This window comes from Phanerochaete carnosa (genome assembly GCF_000300595.1).
Source record: "Phanerochaete carnosa HHB-10118-sp unplaced genomic scaffold PHACAscaffold_3, whole genome shotgun sequence".
Classification (NCBI taxonomy): Eukaryota; Fungi; Basidiomycota; class Agaricomycetes; order Polyporales; family Phanerochaetaceae; genus Phanerochaete; species Phanerochaete carnosa.
Genome location: NW_006767630.1, coordinates 2,710,729 through 2,728,944, shown reverse-complemented (window position 1 = coordinate 2,728,944; position 18,216 = coordinate 2,710,729). Strand labels below are relative to the sequence as shown.

General features: G+C 55.3%; 7 protein-coding genes across 7 annotated transcripts; 4 read left to right on the top strand and 3 right to left on the bottom strand.

The window, feature by feature from the left end:
* Positions 1 to 675: 675 nt before the first annotated feature.
* On the top strand, positions 676 to 2,494 carry PHACADRAFT_193412 (uncharacterized protein; the record flags this gene model as incomplete). Its single annotated transcript, XM_007393546.1, has 7 exons — positions 676 to 721; positions 770 to 857; positions 902 to 1,193; positions 1,251 to 1,410; positions 1,459 to 1,902; positions 1,955 to 2,069; positions 2,128 to 2,494. The coding sequence occupies 7 exons, from the start codon at positions 676 to 678 to the stop codon at positions 2,492 to 2,494; spliced, it is 1,512 nt and encodes a 503-aa protein (XP_007393608.1).
* A 327-nt stretch (positions 2,495 to 2,821) lies between these two features.
* On the top strand, positions 2,822 to 4,796 carry PHACADRAFT_252498 (uncharacterized protein). Its single transcript, XM_007393545.1, has 9 exons — positions 2,822 to 2,941; positions 3,000 to 3,120; positions 3,172 to 3,296; positions 3,356 to 3,818; positions 3,900 to 4,003; positions 4,057 to 4,101; positions 4,156 to 4,298; positions 4,349 to 4,540; positions 4,598 to 4,796. The coding sequence occupies exons 1-9, from the start codon at positions 2,830 to 2,832 to the stop codon at positions 4,718 to 4,720; spliced, it is 1,428 nt and encodes a 475-aa protein (XP_007393607.1). The 5' UTR covers positions 2,822 to 2,829; the 3' UTR covers positions 4,721 to 4,796.
* Positions 4,797 to 4,970: 174 nt separating this feature from the next.
* Positions 4,971 to 6,354, bottom strand: PHACADRAFT_90426 (uncharacterized protein; the record flags this gene model as incomplete). Its single annotated transcript, XM_007393544.1, has 2 exons — positions 4,971 to 6,187; positions 6,240 to 6,354. 2 exons carry the CDS (start codon positions 6,352 to 6,354, stop codon positions 4,971 to 4,973), a joined length of 1,332 nt encoding a protein of 443 aa, XP_007393606.1.
* Positions 6,355 to 6,931: 577 nt separating this feature from the next.
* Positions 6,932 to 7,379, bottom strand: PHACADRAFT_252496 (uncharacterized protein). The gene has a single exon (XM_007393543.1). It carries the CDS (start codon positions 7,317 to 7,319, stop codon positions 7,101 to 7,103), a length of 219 nt encoding a protein of 72 aa, XP_007393605.1. The 5' UTR covers positions 7,320 to 7,379; the 3' UTR covers positions 6,932 to 7,100.
* A 914-nt stretch (positions 7,380 to 8,293) lies between these two features.
* PHACADRAFT_193408 (uncharacterized protein) lies at positions 8,294 to 10,106 on the top strand (the record flags this gene model as incomplete). The annotated part of the gene is made up of 4 exons (XM_007393542.1): positions 8,294 to 8,359; positions 8,414 to 8,875; positions 9,066 to 9,205; positions 9,260 to 10,106. 4 exons carry the CDS (start codon positions 8,294 to 8,296, stop codon positions 10,104 to 10,106), a joined length of 1,515 nt encoding a protein of 504 aa, XP_007393604.1.
* On the bottom strand, positions 9,243 to 11,418 carry PHACADRAFT_140077 (uncharacterized protein). The gene is made up of 6 exons (XM_007393541.1): positions 11,165 to 11,418; positions 11,036 to 11,112; positions 10,829 to 10,890; positions 10,564 to 10,772; positions 10,407 to 10,510; positions 9,243 to 10,353 (listed from the first exon to the last, which is right to left on the bottom strand). Exons 1-6 carry the CDS (start codon positions 11,320 to 11,322, stop codon positions 10,265 to 10,267), a joined length of 699 nt encoding a protein of 232 aa, XP_007393603.1. The 5' UTR covers positions 11,323 to 11,418; the 3' UTR covers positions 9,243 to 10,264.
* A 64-nt stretch (positions 11,419 to 11,482) lies between these two features.
* PHACADRAFT_117099 (uncharacterized protein) lies at positions 11,483 to 13,314 on the top strand. Its single transcript, XM_007393540.1, has 5 exons — positions 11,483 to 11,503; positions 11,552 to 11,764; positions 11,826 to 12,143; positions 12,195 to 12,361; positions 12,415 to 13,314. The coding sequence occupies exons 2-5, from the start codon at positions 11,717 to 11,719 to the stop codon at positions 12,551 to 12,553; spliced, it is 672 nt and encodes a 223-aa protein (XP_007393602.1). The 5' UTR covers positions 11,483 to 11,503; positions 11,552 to 11,716; the 3' UTR covers positions 12,554 to 13,314.
* Positions 13,315 to 18,216: the final 4,902 nt, after the last annotated feature.

Genomic DNA, 18,216 nt, shown 5'->3' with positions numbered 1-18,216 from the left:
CAGCTCGAATTTGACTGTAACGATACTGAAAGTTCACGCGCGTTTCGTCCGAGTCCTTGCTTCATGTCCCCCTTGCAAAGCGTGCCTGGAAGATTCGCAAAAGGGCCGGTGAAGTGACGAATCGTGTTGAATCCCGAATCGGGTCGTGCCCGTCGAAGCGTCGGCTCCCGCGCCGATGTCTCCAGAGTGCCTGTTGCGAGCAGACGCGTTTTTTAGTACAGCATCGCTAGCACTAGTATTCTTCGTCGTCGGGGATGTTCAGAGTCCATGCGCGTTTCACCCGCGCTTCCGCCACCCTAAAGTGGTCGTAAGACTTGAGCGGTTCTACGCGCGAGCCCATAGTAGGGCCAGCAGTGAAACCAGTACTAGCACGTTGGTCGCGGAGCTGCTACCAAACAGCAGCAGGCGAAGATAGTTCGAGCAGGACGTCCCCTTTGCGCTGCAGTTCGGAGGGATGGAGTAAGCGGGACAGCACGAAGAAGGAAAGCTAGAGCTCAGAGCTCGAGCGCTCAATCAATCACGCCCACCGGTTGGCTACTTGGCTTTGTGGCGTCCGATATTGCGACATATTTATGTCACGTGCTCACCATCACTTTTTTGGCTACGCGCTTCGCAGAGGCACGGGCTACGACTTCACCGTAGCTTCACCGACACCCTAGGGCTGGCATTGCAGTCATGTCATGCGAAAACCCGACAGCGGAGGCAGACGCTATCATGCCTCGTAGGTCACTCGCCGCTCCCATTACCACCCCAGCTCATGCTTTTGTAGGAAAGCGCAAGTACGACAAGTCACGAACTTGTGTCAAGTGCAAAGAGAACGCCGGCAATGTTGTTGTCAGGCATGCGGTGTATTGCAGGTACGTCACCTCGCAGATGTACAACAAGCCACTGACGTTTTTAGAGCGTGCTTCATACCACAGATGACATATAAGTTCAGGCGTTCGCTCGAGCCATATGTCAACGCGAAACCTGACGGACCACGACGTACTGCACTGAAACCAACTGGAAATCTCCTCGTAGCCTTTTCAGGAGGACTTGGATCAACCGTGCTACTCGACCTTGTGAACCGCTGCTACGTCTCTCCCGACCCTACACTCCTCACTGCGGATGGAGGGCGAGACCACCCACGAAACGAGCGTGTCTGGAAGAGGGTCCATGTATGCTATGTTGAATGTTGCGATGTTCTTCTAGGGGTGAGTAGTTGGCTGCGCTATGTCAATCTCGGCGGCTTGTTCAACTGGATGAAGTAGACGAAAGACCGAACCGAGGAGGTCAAGAATCTAGTCGAACAGATCCAAGGGGTGGAATTTATCTCCCTCCGAATACAAGACGCCTTCGACTCTTCTTGGTGGAATAGCATCTTTCACGAGGATTCAAATGGTGATGTTGTTGTGGACCTCAGTGATGAAAGTGCGTTCGGTTTGATATCGACGTCAACTTCGTACTGACATCTCGTAGTGCTACCTTTTGTCACGACAGGCAGCAGTACTCAGACCCCGCTCTCCGCCATGAAAGCCTACCTCGCATCGCTACCTACACCCACGGCTCTTCCTACTACACTCAATAATCTCATCCGCGTTCTTCTCCAGCACACCGCTCTGAATACCAACTCCTCGCATCTTCTCTTTGGCACATCCCTCACCAGCCTCGCAGTCTCTCTAATCTCAAACGTGTCTCAGGGAGGGGGCTTTCACGTCAAAGAGGAGATGCAGGAAGAGTGGTTCCCCGACGCACGCCTCGCTAAAAACTCCAAAATCGGGTCTGTTCGGCTAATACGGCCCCTCAAGGACATCAGCGTGAAAGAGTGTGGCGTGTGGGCGTGGTGGTCGCGGCTACGAGTCATCGGCCGCGAAGAGTGGACATGGCCAGGGGCAAAGCCGGGTATCGGCCGGCTGACGAAAGGTATGACCGGTCCTGTAAAATGGTGCCCACGATTGATAGAAAACCCTTATAGACTTCATTAGAGGACTCGAGACCGACTACCCTTCGACGGTGTCGACCATTGTGCGCACGTGTGGCAAGCTCTCGCCGAAGGGCTCGACTTCTGGACAGTGCTTGCTTTGCCAGCGGTAAGACTAGCACTCCCACTTACACCATTGGGTCTCGCACTAACGTCACGCCGTACAGGCCGGCGCAGGAGGGTGTTCAGGCGTGGAAGGCGCGCATTGCCATCCGCTCGCACGACGACGTTGCTCTAGCTGGCACCTCTGTTCCTGACCCGCCAGGGCATGCGCTCGCGCCGCTGCTGTGCTACGTCTGCCACACAACACTGACGAGCAAGGGCACGCGCGCCGCGCCGGCACTGTACCCCTCACATACAAGCCCGTCGGTGGGAATCTCGGTGCCGTTGTGGGCCTCCTCGTATCTTCTAGGCAGCGCGCTGCACGACGAGAGCTCTGACACGGGCTTCGTAGAGCCTGTCGCGTTCTCGGGCGGGAAGAGGATGAGTCAGGAGGAGCTGCGTGGGGCGATCAGCGAGTTTATCTTAGATTAGATCAAGATCACAGCTCTGATCGTACTTACATAAATGGCACGCCGCCGCGTGTGGAGCGACGCGGATTTGCCTTTGCCGACGAGGCTTGCGCTCAAACCAAGTCGCGAATACTGTACGAGAGTTTCCTGCTGAAGCTTGTCGCGAAGCGCGCGTTACTACCCGTCTTCATTAATATTGTATAAACCTCTGGTTCGGCATTTGAGTCCGTGGGACGCGAACCGCGAGGAAGACCTGGGCTTACCAACTGCCTTATATCTTCCCACCACGTCTGACTCACAATGTCTGCTCGCGTCACTCTTCGCAACTACATAGACAGCGGTCCTGCCCCTGCGGTCATGGACAACGCGGAAGGGTTCACGTACGATCCCAGCACGTCGCCGCCTCCGTTCGGCCATGCCATGCGCAAGTACTGGGGCTTCGACGAGAAGTACGTCAATGTCAACAACGGTGGGTACTTTCCCCCATGCTGGCGGAGTCATATTGAACGACGACGGTGCACCCGCAGGGTCGTACGGCTCGCTACCTCTGCCCGTGCTTACAGAGTGCCACAAGCTGTCTCTGCTCGCGGAGAGCAACCCGGACAAGTTCCACCGGGCGATATGCATACCCATGCTGGAGAAGGCGCGGTAGGTGCCTCTCCTCAGTCGCTGTTCTCTCTTGCTACACGACGAGTGCAGAGCGCAGGTGGCGGACCTCATCGGGGCAGACCGCGACGAGATCGTCTTCGTTCCCAACACGACGCACGGCCTCAATACCATCCTGCGCAACATCGAATGGCGCGAGGGCGACGTCATTCTCGACAGTGAGTGAGCTTCCACCGCCCGCACCGCGGCGTGTCGATCTCAGCGTACCCACTCGCAGCGACGATCACCTACGGCGGCATCGCGCGCACCGTGCAGTACGTCTCCGACCGCTCCGAGGGCCCGCACCCCACGGTGCACACGCTCACGCTCACGTTCCCGATGACGCACGCCGCGATCGTCGCCGCGTTCCGCGCCGAGGTACGCGCGCTCAAGGCTGCAGCGGCGCGCGCGGGCACGCCATTCGACATCCGCGCGGGCGACACGTGCCTCGACGGCCGGCACAACCGGCTCGTCGTGGTGCTCGACGCGATCGCGTCGAACCCGGGCGTCGCGCTGCCCTGGCGTGCGCTCGTGCACGTGTGCGCCGAGGAGGGCGTGTGGAGCGTCGTCGACGCCGCGCACAGCCTCGGCCAGGAGCTCGGCGTCGACCTCCGCGCGGCGCGGCCCGACTTCTGGGTGTCGAACTGCCACAAGTGGTTGTACGCCAAGCGCGGGTGTGCGGCGCTGTATGCGCCCAAGAGGTGCGCCGTGCGATCCTGGCGCTCTCGTCGCGCGGCGTGTGCCCCCTTTTTTTGCTCAGTCTCTTCCCTCTTCCCCTGAAGGAACCAGCATGTCATCAAGTCGTCCATCCCCACGTCGCATGACTATCCTGGTGCAGACCGCATCCGTGAGACTGGCGACGTACAGTTCGTACTGCAGCACGAGTGTCAGTCGTCGCCGCCCCGTTCTTGCCAAGGACACGGTTGATGCTTGTCGCAGGGACGGGAACCGCGGACTTTGTTCCATACCTTAGCGTTCCGCACGGTACGCCCCTTCGTGGTTTTGGCACTACCTTCGATCCTGACACTGAACAAACAGCTCTTGCATTCCGCCGGTGGCTTGGAGGCGAAGAGAAGATCAACGCGTACTGCCACAAGCTCGCCTTTGAGGGCGGAAAACGCCTTGCCGAGATCCTCGGGACAAGAGTCATGGACGAGACAGGCGAGGCTACGCTCTGCATGGTCTGTTCCTCTGCTCCTTCCCATTTACGCTGTCTGACGTCGCCGCTTAGACGAACGTCCAGCTCCCGCTCCCTGTCGAAGAGACTGGCCCGAACACCAGCGCTATTTTCACACCGGAGATCAAGGCGAAAATATTGAAACTTTGCCAGGAGCGATTCTTCAAGACGTACAACACGTACCCCGGGACATACTATCATGGTGGTGCAGCGTGGTGTCGGATTTCGGTACAGGTGTGGACGGAAGTGAGCTCCATGTTCTCTTTCTTGCGTAAAAGACGCGACTGAGAGTGTATGCTGCAGATATCCGACTTTGAGTACGTTGGAATGGTGTTGAACGAGCTGTGCAAGGAGATTTGCGAGACAATCTTGAACCGGGACGCAAGGGGTCCTGCAGTTGGCATAGATGTGCAGCAAAAACTCTAAAGTATGGTTGTTATCGTGTACAACAGCAAGGAGAAATGTATTGAGTGTAGATCTAGAATCTCTAAACCACAAAAGCTTTGAAAATTTAACGACAGCACCCTTATGGTGGTTTCGTCTATCCTCGTAGCAAAGAACTGTATCTGATGATCTCTAAACCAAATGGCACGTTAAGGCCATACGCTTTCGGAGGGGTACACTGGGGATGGATTTTGGCTGAGCGGCAGACCGAGGTGGACGAGAGACACGCCCCTCACTGTTCTCCATGGATAGCAATGTCGTTAATGGCCATAGCCAACGCCGTGATGTCCGAGTGCGAGAAGTCGTCGATGTACAAGATGTTCGGGAACGTCTGCGAGTTGACCGCGGACGGCAAGTGGCGGAATAACGCCGGGTTCGCCTCCTCAGCAAGGGTCAGGATCCTGCCGTCCGAGACGATGTCCTGCACCGCCTGCGTGAGCGTCCACGAGAGCAGGAACAGCTGTGCGTTGGGGCCCGTCCGGACCGCGCGCATCTTCTCGAGCTGGTCCTGTATCATGCCCTCGAGCCTGTCCTTGTCCGCATAGCTGTTGTACGCGTCGAACTGCTTGTAGAAGTAGAACCCGCGCTGCGCATTGTCGCCGAGGGCGATGTCCGGCGCGTCGGGCTGCACGATGACGACGACCGCGGCCTCGCCGCGCCCGATGAAATCGTTGAGCGTCAGGCGCGTGAGGTCGACTTTCTCCGGGTCCGGCGCGACGTACAGGTGGTCGAGCGCCGAGAGCTGCTCGAAGAGGCGGTCCCACTCCTCCTGGGTAAACGGCTTGAACTCACGGCCGTGGTCGGTGTTGCGGTCGTGCGAGAGGTTGAGCACGACCAGCTCCTTGTTTTCGGCGGTGTATGCATTGATTTCCTCGATGATTTGCGCGAAGTTCTGTCCGTCCGCCCCCTGCCAGCCTAGGACTTCGATGCCGGAGTAGTGTCCCGTCTTGAACTGGCCGCTTGCGATCACCGGGCGAGTATCGAAGTACCGCCCTCCCAGAAACAGCTGTGTCGCTATAGAGGCCGTCTGGGTGATGACATTGTTCTCGTTCGCCAAAGGCGTCTTGCCGTCGACGATACTCATGCCAGAATCGTGCGATCCAGGAATGCAAATTTGACGCAACTGTCGGTTTCCTAAGGTGGACAGGTTACGATGCATCCAGTCGGATGGAGGGTTCGTGGAAGAAAAGCACCCGTCGCGTCCCGAGAGGATAAAGACGACGTCTCCGTCGTGTTTCCAACCAAGCTTGACGACGCTACCCCGCGCATTGTTTGCCGTGGAGATACCGTCGTAGTAGACCTGAAGATTATACTTGCCGTGAGGAGCCCGCGCTTGCAACTGAAAGGTCCTAGAAGTGCCTTGCAAGACATAGCTGGCTTCGCCAGCATCGTCGGATTCACGGACTAAAACTCCTTCTTTCCACTCAACGTGTACCAGGCGCATTTGGCCTGATGTCGTAGTGTAAGCTTAGAATTTTAATGATCACAGGAGTGGCGTCACCTGCGGGAATCACATCTGGGAACGACCAAACTTCCATTTGGTAGGAGTGTTCGTTGGTCTTGACCCAATCATACGGGGTACCGTTAATTAACACAACGTTGCCTCCCTCTCCCATTATGAAGTCTGCCTGCAGTACCTCGGTGAGTGTTGGGCCAGAAGAAGCAATGACAGCGCACTAACTAGTCCGAGTATAAATTGATGTGCGTCAGAATTATCAATGCGGGGAGCACTGGCAGTCTCTGCGTTCGATAGATCTATGAGTAATATCGCGGTGCTGCAGAGCAAATCCACGTACGTTGCTAAGGTGAAATGAATGCGCGAGCCGTCCTGCCCCGCAATGCTGGATATAAATACTGCACTGTCTGACATCAGCGAAACGGGTAGCGAGGCCGTGATGGTGACCAGCCAGCGCGCCGCGGCGGTGGAAAAGAGGTGCACACTGCGCATGCTTTATCGCGTCGGCCGAACAGTATATGCGAACATGCCGAGAGCTGCAACCGCCTAACGACAGGTGGTTGGTGGCCAGTGACTAATGACCAGCTAGCCCTTTGTCGAACGTAAAGGCGGGAATGCTCAACAATAGAGGCGAGAGTCTGATCGACGCCGTTTGCTGTCATGCCAAATCTCTCAAATGTACACGTATCATCCAGTTATAGCGCTGATGATAGAATATGATGATATAATGAGAAAGCGACGTCTAAGATGAAGCTCTCTACTGAATGACTAGCACTCTTGGCATTCATCTGCGTCTTTAAATAATAGAGCAGGACTACCCGTCACAACGCTACTGCATGCATTCTTTTTGGGAGAATTGTCGTGCATGCGGTAACATAGTGTAACGCGAACAGTGCGAGTACTGCCTTAGACGGCACAACACTCTGTCATGTCCCACCCCGGAATATCTATACCCAGTCCAACCGTCGCAATACTGCTGCGAATAACAGCAGCATGGTCTGGCGAAGGGGTCGGTACAGATGGGGCTGCGAACACAGGGGACGGCGTCTCTGCATCGTCCTCGTCAAGGAACCAGCAGTCAATGTGGATGCCAAGCCCGACGTGCGCGGTGACCGTGGTGGTCATGGTATCGGACGGCAATCCGAGACCAAGACCGACGGTAGGCCTGATGTGCGAAAATTGCACGTCTAAAACCGGAACAGTAAGTAAAAGTATGCAGCTAGCAGTAGACGGATGCACTCACTGTCAGGACCTTCCGTCGAGTTCATGAAGAAGTGAGAATAGTAGACAGTCATGATGATAGACAATAATGCCAGTGGTAGTACGAGTATAAGAAGTATTAAGGTGGAAAGCATAGTGCAGAGGACTTTATAGACTTTGGAGCTTTGTACTTGTTAGCGGGCCAAACAACTCGCGGTACGTTCATTTTGAGGACAGCACGTTGGTTTGTTTGCACGACGAGTAGCATGAGGCCGGCGGAAGACTTGTAGGAGGAAGGAATTTTGAGAGTGCTGCCTTGAGAGGCCATGCCGCATCGTGAAACGTCGGGAGCAACAGCAGAAGGGCCGTGGGAAACACACTTTGGTATACAGCTGAAATTTGATCGCCGGAATAGCCGCGTTGGGAAACCGGTCAGATTGTAATCCGGGCTGGTGCAGCAAGGTCAAAGGCGAATATGGAACTATTGCTAACACTTGTATGGTCAGGAACTCGGACAAGAGATCGAGTGAGAAGTACTTTGATCAGGATTCGAATATTCAGGCTTCGAGACTGGCTGCAGCGCGCGCGACTCGGATGCGAGCTTGTAAGCTTGGACGCGACGCGACGCGAGTCAATCGAGCGCCTGGCAGTCCCCAAGCCTAGTAAGCCGCAACCACCACCAGTCGTCATCACATATCCGCCACAATGCGCGTGAGCATCACGGAAAATGAATAATTCATACATCTTACTGCATTTTGCTAGCTGATTGCAGCCCTATAACGCGCTGGACATCACACGCCTTCTCCATACAAAGAACCAGCTCCGATAGAATCTACAGCTTCAGGATTGGCGGGATAGACGATAGCTTCTGAGCTCGAGTTTTGCAGGACACGTTCTAGATGCCTCCTCCCCCGCAGGTTGTACAATGGCTGAAGCGGAGCTATTCTAGGCCAGCTGTTGATCCAGTAAGCTGCCAGATTAGTCGCCCTGAGTTAAGATTGATCCACTCGATATTGCAGGACTGGCTCGAAGGCTGCTATTCATGGATCGAATCTGAGTTACAGCTGGACCCTGCCACTGACATGGATGCCATTCTCTACAACATCGAGACACAGCTCTTGCAGTCCAACCTCGAGGGCTCGATGCTCCCGGGCACTGGCCTCCCCACGAACGTCGCGGACCTCAATAACACGAAGCTCACAGGACCGACCGTCCTTGTCGAGATTGTCTCCATGACCGAAATTGGACACAGCGCGTTCAGTTTGCAGAACGTCCGGCAGGCCCGCCTCGAACGCGCGGATTTGGCCGGACTTGCCGACGAAGAGGACGAAGGACAGGGCGGCGAGGAGGAAGGCCCTGTACCCAAGTATCCGAGATCGATGCTGAGATTCCAATTGACGGATGGCTCGACCGTCCTCAACGCCATCGAGTACCGCCGCATACCTGAGTTCGAGCTCGGGGTTACGCCACTAGGTTACAAGGTGAGCTGCTGCTTCAGAGTCGGGTTTGTGCGAGCCTCTGCACTTCTCTCCCCTCCTCCCCACAATGCTTCTGGCTTTCATCTACCGCTGCATTGATATTAGGCGGCGCGATAGAAACCTCGGTAGCGAACGCCGCTCATCGGACAAGAACTTGATGCACCGAGAAACGTAACTGACCGCTGTGTGACAGATGCTTCTAAAGGACGTGTCCATTCGCCGGGGGATCGCCTGGCTGGAACCCAAAAACGTCATTCTTAAAGGGTACCAGACGCAGGAACGCCAAGACATGCAAGACAGTGATTTTATGCGCAGGCTCAATATCCGCCTTGGGTACGTATTCTGAATTCCGTGCCGGGAACCTTGCTTGACGCCGCGCCTCGTTAGCAAACCTGAGAGCACGGTTGTCCGCGCCCTAGCACCTCTCGCAGACCCAGCGCCCGCCGCCAATTCTCTGCCTATCGCACAGCCCGTCCCAGCACCACTGGCGCATGCCTCGGACAACAACTCTAGCACACGTGCGGCTCGGCCGTCGGCCTCGGGGGGCCGCGCGCCTCTGCAGCAAATTGGAGAGCCTAAGTTACCAGTGGCCGGGCCTTCCAACTCCCACGCCGACGACGAAGAGCAGCCTCGCCGGCGCAAGGTGCCCGCACGCAGTCCGAGTCCGGCTCGGAAGGACAGACCAGTCGTATCTCGGTACTTCGCTTCGGGCTCAGGCGCTGCCAAAGACAAGGCAAAAGAGCTCGCAAGCGAGCTGCAGTTGTCACCACATCGACAACCCGCCTTATTCCTGCCCGAGAGTGACGAAGAGCACGAGTCCGTAGCTAAATCCTCTCACCCAGCGTCAAAGGCGAACAAGGATACCGACTGGAAGGTGACCTTGGCCGGCGGAGACGACAGTTCAGAGTACGACTTCGACCTGGGTGTCGACGAAGGAGAGATGCTCGCGGCGCTGGACAAGGTCGAGAAGGAACAAGGCCGACGCGGCTCGTCCGTGACGGCATCGTCAGCCGCAGCTCCCTCGTCAAGCAGCCGTATCGCTACGTCGTCAGGCAGTCGTATTGCTACGTCGGGCCGGGCTGTGCAGGACACTGAAATCATCGAAATTGACGACGATGAGGGCGAGAAAGAGAATGTGCTAGCGCCGACAAGGCATGTGAGGCGGCGGACGGCATTTCAACGGTCTTCGCAGGTGGTGATCAATGATGATGATATTATCGAGCTGTCGGATTGACCTCTCCTGGCTACGAGAGAAGCACATTATAATTTCCTGTGGTATTGACGATGTAATGCTCAAGATCATACAAATTCTACTCTGACTCGTTCCTGAAGTAGCACATTAATGGTAGATTAACGAGAGCATACCTATGCGTGCTACACAGTTACCTTGGCTCAGCCAAGGATAGCGACCTTCTGCTTCTTTTTCTTGCCCTTAGAGCTCGTGAAGGATCTCCAGCTACCAACTCTCTGTTCTCTTCCAGCTGCGCGCACGCCTACATGAGCGAAGAAATGGAATACGGCAAGTAGGGCTAACCTTCCCATGTGGCTTCATCTTCAGCTTTCCGCTTCTTTGCCATGACCTCTTCCTCCTTCTTGCGGGCTTCGAGACCCTCATTTGCTAGGTTCATCTTGACTGCCCTTTATGCAACAACTTAGTTGAAGTATGCAAGCACAGGAATGATTACACGCACTTTCGTCTGCGCACCTCTTCCTCAATGAGTACTTCCTTCGACTTGGCGCGCAGCTGCTGCTTCCACGACGGCGTTATGCTCTTGAGCCGAGCGTCGCTGTCCTCTAGTGTTGTCGGGAGGTTCATACCCTTGAGCAGCACCACGCGAGCCTGTTTGATGACAGCATCAAGCTCTTCGCGCTTTGCCTCGTCGGATAGCTCGGACTCCGCCTGCACAGGTTCAGATGAGTATATGCCCCTCTCTCACCATTAAGAGAGAGACTGACCTTCTTGAGGAGATCGAAGGCATCTGGAGCACGAGCATGGGGGGTCTTGTCAGGATGGATGACTAGTACACGGGTAACGTACGTTTAGCATTCTTCGCTCAACTAACGGCATCATTCAAGTAAAAGCGCAGGGGACGTGGGCGCCGAGCCTCGAGGGAAGCGTAGCCTACGGCCCATGGGCGGTGGAAGGTGGGGGTAGATGCTCACAGAGCGAGAGCTGCCTGTACTTCTTCTTGATCTCTTCAGCTTTGGCGGATTCGTCTATGTCGAGTATCTCGTAAGGGCTTTCTGCGGTTCAGCATGAGAGACAAAGGGAGAGAGAGCTGGGAGACGCACTTGAGCTTGAATGCTTTGAGAATACGCTCGACCTCTATCTCACGCTGGAACGCCGTCGCTTCGCGATTTAGGAGCTTCTCGATGTCGACATCGTCGGCAGCCGGAGTCGCAGATTTGCTGGGAGCCACAGAAGTGGAAGAAGAGGCTTGCTCGGACATGGTGATGAACGAAGAGTGCGCGGAGATTATGGCCCGCGGACAGTCGGGCGTCGGGATGGCGGGAGAGAGCAAGAGGCTGTAGACGCCGTGAGCGGCATTCATGAACTCCTTCCGCCACGTCCGACTCGCTACTCAGCGACATCGGTGTGCTGCACCCCGTCTGTCCTCTCGAGTACCATCTGTACGTTGACATTCGCAATGCATTATAGTCACAACTAACACGTCACAGTGTAGATCATGGTCTTTCAGCAAACTCAGAGATCATTTTGCAACTGCCAAAGGCAGGCCGTATGCTACGGAAGCGGGCCCGGCCTCGTCCTCGAGTAGTTCCACCCTGAAGCCTCCACCACAACGGCCTATCCAACCACAGCATGCCTTTGCATACAGAGAGAAGATGTACAAGGCCCGGAACAGGAGTCTTCTCATGTACACCTCCGCCGTGGTACGCCCGTGGCCATTAACACCCCGAATCCCGCCCTTCATTCAAAGTTGCATATGCGTAGATCATTGCTGGCGTCGGCGTGACTTATGCCGCCGTCCCACTCTATCGTATGTTCTGTGCTGCGACGGGCTTCGCCGGGACACCCAAGGTCGGCATGGGCAAGTTCGAGGCAGATAGGATGGTTCCTGTAGAAGAAGCCAAGCGCATTAAGGTGCACTTCAATGCAGACAAGTCAGATTCGCTCCCTTGGTCGTTTATCCCTCAGCAAAAGTTCATCAGCGTACTGCCCGGAGAGAGTAGTTTGGCATTCTACAAAGCGAAGAATACGTCCAACAAGGATATTATTGGCATTGCGACGTATAATGTTACGCCAGACAGGGTATGCTGGCCGCGATTAAGCATTCGTTATCCCTTATTTTAGCCTCCTCAGGTTGCCCCCTACTTTGCCAAGGTTGAATGCTTCTGCTTCGAGGAGCAGAAGCTGCTCGCCGGCGAAGAAGTCGACATGCCTCTATTATTTTTCATCGACAAAGACATCCTTGACGACCCTGCATGTCGGAATCTGGACGACGTTGTGCTTTCCTATACGTTCTTCCGGTGAGTGACCCAGTCGGCGCCATACTACTGCTGAAAACTCATATGTTACTTAGAGCGCGAAGGAATGCTCATGGACACCTTGAGCCTGACGCCCCAAACGATGTCGTACAAGCCTCACTGGGCTTTGATAAGTATGAGATGGCTCCAAAGGTTGAGGGCCGAAACAGGTCTACTGAGGAAGACAAAGCGTGAGGCAGCCGTCGTCTTCGGGACAGAGCTTGGTACGCTCGGCTGCCTAGCGTATCCTTGGTCGATATTGCAGAGTCTCGCCTTGCTTTCTGTCGTCGTGCTATCTACTCGCATATTAATGTCACACTACACCACTCAGTCCACCAAGATTACTACGAACAGCTATTTTGTCTGACGAAATGCCCTTCGAGATCAATTTATGCATAGCATATGCACATCATGGCGTTCCCTCTGCCACCAGCTTCTCTTTTTCTTTTGCAAGCACAGCAAGACACCCGCCCTCCATAGCAGTCTCCCACAGTTCAACCTTCGCCCTCTTAATCTCCTCTGCCAGCTGGGATCGCATGAGACGTGCACGCCTGATGATGTCTTCACGATCCTTCACCTGGTTCACGCTCGTGCTCGGAGCTTTTGGGGGCACAACGACCGAAGGCGCGGCGAGGAATGACGGGACGCGCGAGCGTTGTTGAGGAGGCAAATATGCTTCGAGAGTCTTGCGCAAAGGTTCGAGGGCGTCAAGCATGGCGAAAGGTGGTGCCCACTGTGGTTGAGGCGGCGGCGGCGGCATGATAGGGATGTCGAACTGTCGCACTTGCTGGTGCTCCGGGGATTCAGACTCTCTGCTGGAGCCGCTGGTCGCAGGATCCACGGTCATAGGAGAGTCTTCGCCATCCACGTCAATAACCTCCCGCCTTTTGCCCTTGTCTTCTGATGACTTCCCTACCTCTCCCATCCCGTCTGCGCGTTTTGCGTTTTTGATCAACACTTGTCTTCTGAGATCTTTGCGAATCTTTGACCCACCTTGGTCGCCCCTCATTTCGCTACCTCCTCTCTCGGAACCCGCAATGTCTGGCTCAGGAAACTGGAAGTTCCAATTCGGCGTTGGCGGATCATACTCCGCTTGGGACATTGGCGACCCTACTAAAGTAGGCGTTGGCGGGGCGCCGCTCCCTAAGGCCATATTTGTCGTCTGCATAGACGGCTCCGCTGGCCGACGTTGCTCTTCCGCACCAATGACCGTATGTGGAGGAGGATCAGAATGGGGCAATGCCAACAGCTCCGGGTCAATGGCGAAGTCAGGCTGCAGCGAGGACGTCAAGTCAAGATCGAGCGCATCTGGGTCGGCGGCAGACGCATCGGCTATCGCCCCTGTCGATAATCCACCGGCAGGCCCATCCGCGGAGGCAGCCAAACCAGTCATATCAAAGGCGGCGGCGAAATCGAAGTCCTCAAGATTGATGGAGCAGGAATTCGTCGAGTTCGAATGTGCGTGAATGTCACTGGCAAGCAGGTCGTTCAAAATCGAGAGCCACTCGTCAATATTACCTTGAGTGTTGATCGTTGTTTGCTCGAGGATCTGATCCGACATCACTTCGCTCATGCTGGCTGGGGCCGCGTGTGTGCCTTCGTGTTGGGTAAGGCGAGCGGCGTTTTGTGATTCCGTTGCTGGCGTGAATTGCGTTGCGACCGCGGAGGCGTGCGTAGCAGAGGACGCTGGTGATCTTGATGGCACGATAATCTCTTCGGAGTGACGAGCATCCGCAGATGGTGCTGACAACTGTCCTGTTCTTGATGTCACTGGTTGATTCTCAATGCTTGGCAACACCCGAGTAGTTGCCTCCTTGGCGGTCTCGCGGAGAACAGGCAGCTGTGTTGTGACAGTCGCGAACGAGTGTACCGGCTGGAGCGTTGGATACCCTTCGTACCTCCCTTGTAGCCGGTAGTGCCTGAGGACCCTCTCTCGATAGTACTCCACTGAACCAATCGCAGGTTTGCCCTTCGAGGTCGTCTTACCCTGCGCCCCGCCGTGCGCCTTCTGCACTGCTGCCTTTTTCGCTGCGCTCTTCACAAGGCCAATGAGGTCTTCGACTAGCTGCTGCCCTCTGACCTTCTGCCAGTTCTGGTAGTAATCTGGAGGTCCTTGGCCTTCTGGAAACGGATAAGGGACATCCCACTCATCCGCGCCGGCAGGTACGTAATTCAGCTTCCGTTTCTTCGTTTGAGGTTGGCTCGAAGGGGCCGGCGGCTGTTGGTATGCGGACGCCGCGGGCGGATAAGTGTGGCCGCTGGGGTAGGGTTGGTACGAATAGGGACATGGGTCGTATGGTTGAGGGCTCGAATAATATCCTGCTTGATCGCCGGGCGTGGTCGCGGTAGAAGAGCTATAAAATGCGCTGGAGGCCGGGGGAGGGGGGAAGGCAGAACCAGCGACGAGACGGATCAGAGCATCCATTATTGGTATGAGGTTCTTTTGCTTCACCAGTTTCTGTAGAATCTCCTCGGTCGATGGCACAGGCAATCTGCTTGTAGGCACCGCTGTCTGTAGCGGATGACGGCCTATGGACGGCTGAGCGCCTTCATCTTCGACAACGATTGGGTTTTGCGAGGTCTTGCCACGGAGATGCCTCTGCAAGGACAAATTTGCCGGATGAACACCAGACACGAGGCCTGCGTGGCCCAGCAAAGCTTGTTGATTACGGAGAAAATTGGCCGGTGGCGGGTCAGTGAGGGGAGGAAGCTCAATTGGGGGGGGAGTCGGACGTGCATCCGAGGCCGGTGTGGTGCGCCTACTGGACCGCTTTTTCTTCCGAGGTGGCGGTACAAAACGCGAGGCAGATGCAACAGAGCTAAGGGGCACAGTCGAAGACCTGAGTGGCGGGGTATGCTGTGTGACAATCGGAGGCTGAGAGCGCTGCCGCGCAACATTGATTCTCGTATTTACATCGGGCGCTGGCGGAGGTACTGACGGCAGTTCAGAATACAAATGGGAACCAGGAAGTGCAAGGGTCCCCACGTTTTGCACGCTGTTCTGCCCACCAGGCAGAGCTAGCGGAGACGACGACCTACCTCTGCCCGGTGAGGGCGGGGGCGAGCCGAAGAGAGAGTCGATGTCAAAGTCATCGTGCTGCTCTGCGACGTTGCCGTCTGGCATTCCACGATGTTGCAGAGGCTGGTATCGGCTTGTGAGGTGGGCTCTAGTAGCACAGAGGAAAAATTGAAGGCACCTGGGATGCCCGCTACGGTCTCCAGTTCAGAGTTCAGAGTAGAGCGAAGTCCAGCGTGAAGGCCAAAAAACGTGGTCGCTCAAAGCCACGCTCTATATAGAGTTCTAGTCAGATGCAGTAGGGCCTAAGAGATGTGCGAGACGAACCGCAGGACTAACGAGAATGACCTCGAGGCCAAGGTTCGTGGATGTCGCAGAGGACGACGAGAATAACCCTCAGCCGACGGTGTGCCATAAGCGCTAATGGCGCTTAGATCACGTGTGGTTCAAGCGGGAACCCGGGGCGTCATTGGTGATCTCTTGGGTCGCTGCTTGTTTCCTCCCGACTCCCACCAACCTCCACCGCGCCCTAACTTTGGCTGGTCGCTGACAGCTGGCCCCGACGACTGCGTATCTTATCTGTGACCCACCCCGTTCACGCGCATCTGGGAGCTTCGTCTGCCTGTATGACGACAGGACTCTACAGGACATGCCGGCATCGAAGACCTGCTCTACCAACGCAGAGGATCAGCAACGATGTAGATGTACAACGAATTGAGAACTGCTTTCCTATATTTCCCATGATAGGACAACATTCAGATGCCTTATTCCTGGGAACGCTTGCCTTTTAAGTCATGTCGCGAATCATATGTCAGGCCGTCAAGGCAACCTTCCCTTCATCGGTGAATCTAAGCCCCCTTGTATATCTGCCACCCATGTTAAACCTTACCGATGTAGGTTTCATACTACCGACTCGTGTCCCATTTCCATGTTGCCAGCCACAATTGTTGCGCCCAACCGAACGGCGGGTGTGGCTGTGCAGGTGATGGTATATAGTCTGCCACTCCAGGACGCCTCCCAAACTCAAATCACCCCGCACTCTTCGACGCTCAGCCTACCCAACCAACATGTCTACCAGTTACCACACATACAGGCCCAGGCCTCACGCCCCTACCCTCGACCGCTACTACTTCCCAAGCAGCACATCTGCACCGGACCCTGACCTGCTGGCCAGGCAACAGGAGTCGGAGGACAGCAAGCGAGAGAGACTGTACCAACGTATCATGGAAAGCCGGGGGTTGGCATCTCCGGCTCTGTCGTCGGGCAGCAGTCAGCGGTCATACCGCTCATGACGCGTCGTGTTAAGCGAAAGCGGGCTGTACGTCAGTGCTACTCCATGGCTGGGATGGACTTTAGCTGACAGTCGCTGTTGGCAGACTCGCCGCACAATAACCTTGTACCATCATCACCAGTATAATCTTGCACATCTGCAAACAGCCGAATACCGCTGGCTCAGCACCACGCCAACCATCACGATTCTGCATCATATCATCGTTATTTATTTGTATCCTTATTCCCTACATTCAACGGTCCCTTAATTCTCCCTTTCCCTATGCTCATTGCTATCGCTATGCTCATGTTCATACGCAACGCTCAATAAGAATATGCTACCCCAACATCCTCTCCTTGCCTTTTCCTCGTGTGGCGCAATTGCTTCTCATCTTCTCCCGCAACCTCCCACGGAACGATATCGGATTCTCAGCTTACTACTAGTAGTGAACACAGACCTGCTAGCTTACAAACTTGATATGGCCTGTCCAGATGTGCAGTCCCAGGCGGTTCTCTTCGTTCGGCGGCATGCCTTACGCAAGGTCCGTCCGCGAGGCGTCGAGCCGTGCCAATTAATGGATATCTATCGCCGTCTGCGCAGTACGTTTCCTGCATGCCTTGCATTTCAATGAACCTGACGCGCATTGTACATCGCTCTGTAACAATCACGGCGCGGGCGTGGAAACGCATGCTGGGCGCAGCGGATGTTTCCTTGAGCGTCCCGCAATGGCGTCTCCAGCAGCCAGTGCGCCACACTATTAGCTCCGAGGTAGTCTGTGCATTGACGTCTTTGACTAAACGGCTACTGACAGAACCTTTTACGAACGGGTCTGATATATGACAGATCCTAGACATCTACGGCCTGTGAATTGCAAAACAACAGGAACTCTGGCAAACTGTCCGGTAAGAACCGTACGACCATTCATGTTCACTCCTCCCTAGGGATCGGCGAGTCTGTATCAGGATAGCTGCTGGCCTCTCCCAGCCATCCCAGTCAAATCAAATACACCTGTCTCAAGGTGCTGCGATCACTACTTCCCGCATGTTGCTTGTAGCAAGTGGCAATCTCTGCAGTGCATTCGCACTTGGCTGACACCGCTCAGTGTTGGCCCATCATCCATCAATATGTGACAGCGCTGACCATGTTTGTAAGTTGCAGAAACCCAGCAGTCTCATGCATAGCAACGTATTAGATGAGACGACGGTCGTTATGTACGAGATACGCAAAAGAGCACGATCTCGTATAAAGGCTCGACGCAGCCGCAAGAGTTTGCTTCGAAAACTTGAACGTCAAGCATTGTTAGCATCGTTCATACCGTCATACCGTGTAATTTCTCCGCTGCTAAGCTATACCTTGGCCTCGCTACACTCACCTCCATCATCTGCGTCTACCTGTCTCCCGATGAGCCATCGCATTGCACTCAGGTGTTGCCACCTGCCACCATCGCGGCATCTTTCCCCTTGGCTTACGTTTTTCTCTCAGCACGGTCAGCCCGGAAATGCGGCGCGAGGCGCTAAGAACTAGGTTCGTCAACAGCCTGAGGTTCAGAGGCTACCCGCAATATAAGTCAGT